Source organism: Oryza glaberrima, chromosome 3 (assembly GCF_000147395.1).
Source record: "Oryza glaberrima chromosome 3, OglaRS2, whole genome shotgun sequence".
NCBI classification, from domain to species: Eukaryota; Viridiplantae; Streptophyta; class Magnoliopsida; order Poales; family Poaceae; genus Oryza; species Oryza glaberrima.
In genome coordinates, this window is record NC_068328.1 from 26,296,635 (window position 1) to 26,305,411 (window position 8,777).

General features: G+C 45.8%; 1 protein-coding gene across 1 annotated transcript; it reads left to right on the forward strand.

Moving 5' to 3' along the window:
- The first annotated feature begins 3,026 nt into the window (after positions 1 to 3,026).
- LOC127768889 (putative F-box protein At5g52610) lies at positions 3,027 to 3,834 on the forward strand. The gene has a single exon (XM_052294556.1). It carries the CDS (start codon positions 3,112 to 3,114, stop codon positions 3,832 to 3,834), a length of 723 nt encoding a protein of 240 aa, XP_052150516.1. The 5' UTR covers positions 3,027 to 3,111.
- Positions 3,835 to 8,777: the final 4,943 nt, after the last annotated feature.

The following is an 8,777-nucleotide window of genomic DNA, read 5'->3' on the forward strand; positions in this document are numbered from 1 at the left end:
GCGCGGTGCGCGCGCAGGAAGGAACTCGCCAGAAGCGGCGCGCGCGTGGGGAGCGGTCGCCGGCCAGTCGCGCGCTCAGGAGGAGCTCGCCGGCCGCGGCGCGCCCGCGGGGAGGAGCTCGCTGGCCTCGACGCCAGCCGATCGCGCGCGCGGGAGGGCTCACCGGCTGGTCGCACACGCGGGGAGGGCTCGCCGGCCGGTCGCACACGTGGGTAGGGCTTGCCAGCCGGTCGCACACGCGGGAGGGGTCGCCGGCCGCGGTGCACCCACTAGGAGGGCAAGCTGGCCAGTCACGCACGCGGGGAGGAGCTCGCTGGTCTCGATGCCGGCCGGTTGCACGCGCGGGAGGGCTCGCCGGCCGCGCCGCGCACGCGGGAAGGAGCTCGCTGACCTTCGACGCCGGCAGGTCGCGCGCGCTGGAGGTCTCGCTAGCCGGTCGCGAGGGCGGGGAGGGCTCGCCGGCCACGGCGCGCGTGGGAGGAGCGGTCGCTGGCCGGCCGCGACGCGTGCGCGGGGAGGAGCTCGGTTTGTCCTCCACCACCTCGCGAGAACTCCGCGGTGCCACCGCCGTGTCCGCGAACTCTCAGTATTCCTTCCTCACCTTCCGCACCGAGGCCTAGTCGCCACCACGCATCGCCTCTTCGCGCGTGTCAGCTCGCCGGTACGACGCCGCATCTGGCGCTGCGTGAACGGCACGCGTGTAGGGCGGAGAGATGCGCGAACTCAGCCGCCAATGCCGGATTGCTGAGAGGTGGTCGGCCCTACATCCTTTTTTCCATGCTCCCTGACATTTGGGACCACTGTATATGGTTTTCCACATCTCATTGACATGTGGGCCCTACATGCAAAAACCACTTTTGAAACCACCAAGGAGTCTATATTTACCGGTTTTGGAAGACAGAGGATGCGCTATACTCGATCTCGTAAATGAGGGATGTGATTCAATCAATAACACGATACGAGGGAGGCAAAATAGTCTTATTCCAAACTAAAAACATGGGTCTTAACATAAAACAAATTAGTTACAAACCTTAAATCCATCTAGAATCAGTATTTATATGATTTTTGATAGATATAATATCTTAAATTTTCTTCCTATATTTCTGGATGAAAAGTTATTGACCATGGTATCAATACCAATATCATCCAACAATTTCTTCTTCATTGCCCCATTTTTATTCTCTCAATTTATTCACTTGTCCTTTTTTTTTTTTGCTTTTCTCTCAACAAAAATGATGTCAAGGATATGCAAAAAATTGAAAAAGAATATTTAACATCTGAACTCATATTTTTACCTATTATAAAAATTGAAGATGATTCCGTACTCACCATAATTGTATAAAATTTTCGTCCGTCCTAGTTATCATGCGTTGTTGAGATACTTTTATTTGACTGTTTGACTAGCAACTGAACCAGTCAAACCGCTCAACCTGTGAATTGAATTTGTTGTATAACTATAATAATGGATTTTTTTACTGTACCCTCGGGTAAATATGGATCATCCATCCGTTGCATCCAACGGATCATATCCGCCACTACTACACTGAGTATTATGGATAGTATTATTTCCCCAAGGGTAGATTTAGAAAATTTTGCATGGTAAAGAAGTAATTTCGCATGTGTTAATTACCGGTTAAGTTTTTTTTTCTAATCTACTCTATTTTTTACGCCATCTCTTGGTTTTCTCAGACTGTAGGTGGGCCTGTCCTAGTGATGAACGTGCAAGTGTTCATGCGGGTTTTTTGTTTTTTTCTGTTGATTTTGTTGCTTCTAATCCGGAGAGAAGGACGGTTCGCCGATCCCTAATTGCATGAATGCAAACATGGTTGGAATGCATCGCTGCTCTTTCTTCAAATTAGTATATGCATATACACATGTGCCGTCTAAATTGATGGAGGATTCCTAAAAATAAATTGATCGAGCATTACTCCTGTTCAAGACACCAGTGAGAAGGTTAAGACGCCACACCGGTGAGAAGTTATATGAACCGGTGATGAAGCAGCCGGCGGCGCGGTGACCTTGCCATGATCCGTCGATTAGGATAATTGCAACGCCAAGATTACGAGCAATACCCTTCTATAGTTGAAATTAGAGTTGAAAGTCAAAAATACCCTAATAAGCATTTTTAAAAGCCCTAAAATACCCAAACAAATGAAGGGTCGGATTTAGTTTCTACTACACTACTACACCCAGTAGTAAAATGCACTGTAAAAGGCCCCATAATAATTGAATTTGGTGTATAACTTGTAATTTTTTTCTAGGAAAAAAAATCCAAGCAAATTCTTAGAGTGAGTTTCACCATAACTAAACAATATAATAATAATAAGATTAAAATAGCTTTCACCAATTGCAACGCACGGATATTTTTTCTAGCATAAATATAAAGTACAAACATAACTAGAAAAGCACCAGATTTATTCAAACAAATCTAAATCTCACTGATTTGTTGTCGCGGGTGTGCAAGGCAACACGCACGACGGCTGCTTCGTCCAAGCTGAGAACCTCCCACAAGGAATATAAATAAACTTGATTAAGCCAAATGTGTATGTCACTCACAACATATGTCAATGGTCATTTGGCAACGAGCTGTTGCTGCTGCTGGTTACCTCCTAGATATTTCACAGGCCGATGAGCAGATCAGCGAGTAGTCAACGTGTCTTGCAGTTGCGGAGCCGCGGCGGCTGTTCTGACGAAGCGGCCTGCCGGCCGGGGAACAGTGGTCGGTGCTAGCGACGACGGTTGATTATAGACGCAAATCGCTAGTCGCCTACTCGTCTCGGCGGAGGAAGGGTTGCGTCGTCGTCAATGTGCTCTCTGCTCTCCTTTCTGTCTGAGAACCATAGAAAGAGGCGCTTAAGTCTTAACTCCGTGTCGCCTACTACTCGGACTCTCCGGTATATGATTCGTGTTTTTTTTTTTTTTTTTTTTTTTTTTTTGAAGTTGGTTGCCTCTTCCGCTTCGCGGCAACGCAAGAGAACAGCCGCACTCTCCTACTCGGGGTCGGAGTTGAGAACACAGACGGAATCGGATGCCATATCCTCTATAAAATTAATCACGGAACACACCGAACACCACCAAAGAACAGATCAGGAACGGCCAGAGCAGAGAGAGATGGAAAAGCAGGACGACGCAACGCAGCTCCTACCAGACGACCTGCTCGCCGAAATCCTCGGCCGCCTCACGCCGCGTTGGCTCGCCGCGTCCCGTTGTGTCTGCAAGGCATGGCAAGCCATCATCGACAGCCGTCGCCTTCTCCACGAGGATCTCCTCCCGCTCTCGCTCGGCGGCATCTACTTCAACTTTCATGATGAACGGCATTCGGTGTTCTTCTCCCGCCCCTCGACGCGCCCCATCATCTCTGGCATGTTCACCGACTACACGCCCAATGCGAACCGCGTGGAGGATCACTGCAACGGCCTTCTTCTACTCTGGGGTGGCGTAGCTAACCCCGCTACCCGACAATGGGCGCCTTTCCCTGAGCCCCCACCTCCATGCACCGAGATTAAGGGCGTCTGCCAGCTTAGTAACTATCTCATGTATGACCCTACCATATCATCGCACTACGAAATTTTCCAAATCCCATGTGCACTTGATAGATATCACGACGAGCTTGATCCTATGGATGACACCTCGCAATGGCCACCGTCACCAAGCGTGTTGAATGTGTTTTCGTCAAGGACCAGAGAATGGGAAAAGAGATCGTATGTACGGGAGGGTGAGGCTGCCGGTACAGTTGCCGACATGGCATTGTCTTTTCCATACGATCATTTCAATGGAGTCTATTGGCAGGGAGCACTTTATGTACATTGTGAAGCAGATTTTGTCATGAGGTAAGTGGCTATCCACTCTTAGCATTATAATTGCTTTCTTTCTCCATTTAAAGATTGCTTGGTGATCTGATGGTGTCCACAGCGTCGCTTACTTTTGCAGAATATCCTTATCTGACAAGACATATCAGGTCATTATGCTGCCTATAACTACGGAAGTATCTGAATATAAATCACATTTTTTCGGGAGATCGAAGAATGGGGTGCACTATGCATTAATGGATAGGGACCAACGACTACGAATTTGGTTTCTCAACGAGTCATGTGGTCAGAAAATGTGGGAATTGAAGCATGACAAGAACATTAGCTTTCTACTGAAAAGGCATGACAAATATGGACAAAATGATGGACCCTGGACACTGCACTATTTTGACTATTGTGAAAATTATGACCAGAATGACATTGATGCCCATTATAAAGGTTACATAAATGAAGATTATAACGAAGAGTGCAAGCATTTTGAAGCTGCCTCCTATGAAGATCGTAATGGAAATAGCATCAGAAACGTGATAGTACCAATAAATAAATTTGAGTGGGACTCTGACAATGATAGCATTCTTGACATTGAAAATATGAATGACGAACATCGCGATACATTTTTTTCAATCCTTGGATTTCATCCCTACAAAGAGGTTATATTTCTGAACCGACAAATGGAGAGAGGATTGGCTTATCATTTCAATAGCTCAAAGATTCAATACTTGGGAAAAACGTTCCCAGAATGTTATCATTCGGAAGTTCATGAGATGTATGCGTCTTTTGTGTACACTCCCTGCTGGATAGGGGAGCTTTCTGAAAGCACATAATTTATGATGTCATCTTACAGCTCTCCAAAGAACCGAATAAATTGATGTTACAGCTTGGATGCATATCCTCTTCTTCTGTTACAACAAAGAGACACTGTTACAGCAGTGTCTTGACTCAACTGCAGTAGCTTGCTGTGGTTTACTGTACAAACAATAACCTTGCGTGTACGGTAGGTTAGACAGGGTACTATATCACATTTTACTATAGAAACCGATCCTGGCGGCGCACGACAATGTTTGTTTGGATTTAATAGGTGCAAGGTAACGCATGCATAGGAACGATAATAATTGGTTACTCATGTACTCCCTTCGTTTCTAAATATTTGACACCGTTGACTTTTTAGCACATGTTTGACCGTTCGCTTTATTAAAAAACGTTTGTGAAATATGTAAAATTATATGTATACATATAAGTATATTTAACAATGAATCAAACGATAGAAAAAGAATTAATAATAATAACTTAAAATTTTTAAATAAGACGAACGGTCAAACATATTTAAAAAAATCAACGGCGTCAAATATTTAGAAACGGAGGGAGTATATATTACTAGATGAATACCGTCACGTTGCTGCGGAAAATTAAGTTGCATAATATGTACGAATAAGATGCAATTTGAATAACAAAACTAAAACAATTTAATACAATTTTAAGTCTAAAAATAATTGAGATTGCATGTTTTTAAGAGAGAAGAAAGAGGAGACAATTTGGACCATAGATTTATCATCTAAAGGCTAGAAATAATTGAGGTGATGTGACTTAATAAGAGAAGAGAGAAATATATAACATTAACTACATTTAGTGGGGATGAACTATATGTATATAGGATTAGGAGCTTGAAATCACATAAGTGAAAAATGAATATCAAAAGAACCGATTTCTTCCATAAATAGAAACAATACATTTTTAAATCTACAACATAATCTTACAGTTACAACATAAATAGAAGCTGTTATATCATCCGACCACAAAAGAAGAAACAAATATAGCTTGTTCAGTCATACAAAAGAAGAAATAAATGTATCGGCATTAATCCTTGTAGCTTGTCAGCAGCATCACATGGATCAAGGTATCTTCTCCTCAACAAAATGTAGGAAAAAAATTAGTGATATCATTTAGGGCTGAACAATCGAGTATATGAAATAACAAATAGTAGGACACACCAGAATTCAAACTGGCTAAATGTTGGGCAAACAATTTCTTTCTGCACAGTGTATAAATATCCAAAGTTTAGTAGCTGCCTAGCTGGTTATATGAAATATGTGAAATAAGCTACTGAACAGTAAAGACAGATTTTCCTTTCCCCTAATTGTCATTTCATATAATGCACTATGAAAAATAAAACAAAAAACAAATGACGATGTAGTGAGCATAGTTATTAGAACCGGACCGGACCGGCGGTCTGACCGTGTCATGGTTATGGATACCACATACCTAATAGTAGTTGATTAAGCTCGGTAGACCTACCACATACCATGTCTTATATGGAATCATATCTCGTGTATAGAAGGGGTTCCGGATGAGTAATGATAAGTAGAGTTCTATGCCCTGGCGGCCTCCTGGCTCACGCACTCTCTTTGACCTCCATTCTATGCCCCGACGCTGACGCCTGCGGCCACGGCATCGTCTTCTTCATCGCCAGCCAGTACATCGGCCTCTTCAACGACATCAGCAACGGCGACGCCACGAACCACCTCGTCGGCGTTGAGCTCGACATCGACTAGAACAACAAGTTCCGCGACATCGATGGCAACCATGTCGGCGTCGACATCACCAGCGCCGTCTACTACGACGACAGCGGCAACTCCGGTGACCATGGCTTCCATAACCTGACGCTGGCGAGCCACGGCAAGGCTATGCAAGTGTGGGTCGATTACAACGGCACGGCCAAGCAGATCACTGTCGCCATGGCTCCCCTCAAGATGGCCAAGCCTTCCATGCCATTGCTGTCTTCTACCTACGACCTCTCCCGGGAGGGAGAAGCGGGACATGCCGTCGATACGGCGTCGTCATCCTCGATCTCCCCTTCCTCTGCCGCCTCTCCCGGACCGCCTCGACGGCAACCATCGGTGACGCCACCGCCGCCGCATCGGCCCTCGGCCCTCGGCGTGTTGCTGTTCATGACGCAGTGGGGGAGTGTTGGTATTTCTTAACGACATTATTAGAAATATAATTCCCAGCAAGGGTGCAGAAATACTCCTGGTATATTATGGTTACAAAGTTAATCCACAAGCGCACGGATATACCATTGTAGCATTTCACCCGAGAGTATTCCAAGGGTATCGTATTTATTTAATCCCGTGGGAAGATCATAGTAGAGAGAACCGGACTAATAATTTATATGTTACTTGTAATAATCATAGTCTAAGCAGGGATTAAGATAAATCAAAGGGTAGAGTGACACACAAGCAGGGAGCTCCTCATTCTCATACTAAAATATCTAAGCTAAGTGGAAAGAAAATAGAAAGAGAATCTATTCCTATACTTCTAGTATACATAATATACATACATTCTAGTTATCTGATTAACTAGCTAATACCCTCTATCCGATGCCCTCTGGTACTTCGAGAAGCCACCCCTGACTGCCGAGTTCCTTACGACAGGCCGTCATGACCATACAACCGAGGCTAAATACGGAGGAGTACCCTACTCAGGAAATTCACTTAGGGCTATATACACGCGCGGAGGAATACCCATACTGAGCTATCACCATCAGTGGCCCACCTCTCATCCGTAGCATATAACCCTAAATAACGATATCCCGTAATCTAGACACCACGCCTAAACCTCTAATATCATCGTCATGACATATAGTAATTGCATAAGCAAACATTATACCCGTACCGATGCATCTACTAGATAAGCTAGCAGTATAATCAATATAACATGAACATAATGTAAAGTTGGCATTCATATACTCGGAAAGTATTTCAATACCATAAATGTATAAAGAAGAGTATTCTAATAAAAGTACAAAGCTTACAAAAAAAGGAGAGGAGAGCTACTAGAGCCATACCCGAACTCTTCCGAAGGCTTCCGGACTCCGATTTCTACTCTATTCCTACTCCACTAGCTTAAGAACACTAAACTAAACTTGAGAGGATATAAGAGAGCTTTGCTTGAGGTGTGTGTTGAAATGGAGAGAGTGAGGGGTTTATGTAGCCTCCCAATGACGGTTGTGACGGTTGGAATGGTCGGAAATACCCTCCAACTGTCATTGGGAGCTAATCCACACCGTCCAGCCGCAACCCTGCATCCAACGGCGCTAGGATGGGTTCGGCCGTATCCCCTGGTTCAGCCAAACCATGGGTTGGGCCATCCCGACCCATCTTCGGCTGGCGGCCTCCTGGACTTCTCTTCTCCGCAGACTTGTAAATTTTGGCCCAATTGGTTGTGTCATTTCTGAGTTCTTGGCCCATTCATATATAAGTCTAATTCTCGACATCGTCCAATTGATTTATCGTCTGGTTTGATATATGTCGATTCTCCTCCACTTTATGGTCATTCACTGCAAAAGGTTAGTAAACCTAATACTAGTAGAATATTATTATTCTAACATAAATATGCATTGCAAGCATAACTAATTCTCCTCTATTTTGGTAATATTGACGGTCGAAACTGATCGCTAACGACCGTCAACAGGGAGAACGCGCACGGGCGGGCAACGCCGGCGTTGGCGCCGGCGTGGGGCCGTGACGCGATCCTGGGCCCGCCGTCCGCCGCCGTCGACCCGCTCCCCACCCCGACAAAGCTCTGCCTCCAGTACCTCACCATGGACATCTCGCCGCCGCCTTGCTCCCCTGCTCCCGCGTCGTCTCCGCCGCCACCGCCGCCACGTTGCCGACCGCCGGACCTCGTCTCCCACCTCGCACCGTCGGTCTCCTCCCCACCCGTCGGCCGGCGGCGCCGACCTGCCTAGAGCCCTAGAGAGAAGAATGAGAGAGAGAAAGAGAAGGGAGAGAAGAGGGGAAAGAAAGAGAGGCTGACTGGACAGGCTGACATGTGGGGCCCACGTGGGTCCCACGCTGACTCAGCAGACACGACAGATAAAACCGGGATCAAAACCACCGAGGGATCTATTGTGACCGATTTTATATAGTTAAGGGACCCCGTATATTTGCTTTTGTGGTTCGAGGATGTTTT

Excerpts from the sequence above, each read along its gene's own strand:
- LOC127768889 (XM_052294556.1), top strand. The coding sequence starts at position 3,112 with ATGGAAAAGCAGGACGACGCAACGCAGCTCCTACCAGACGACCTGCTC.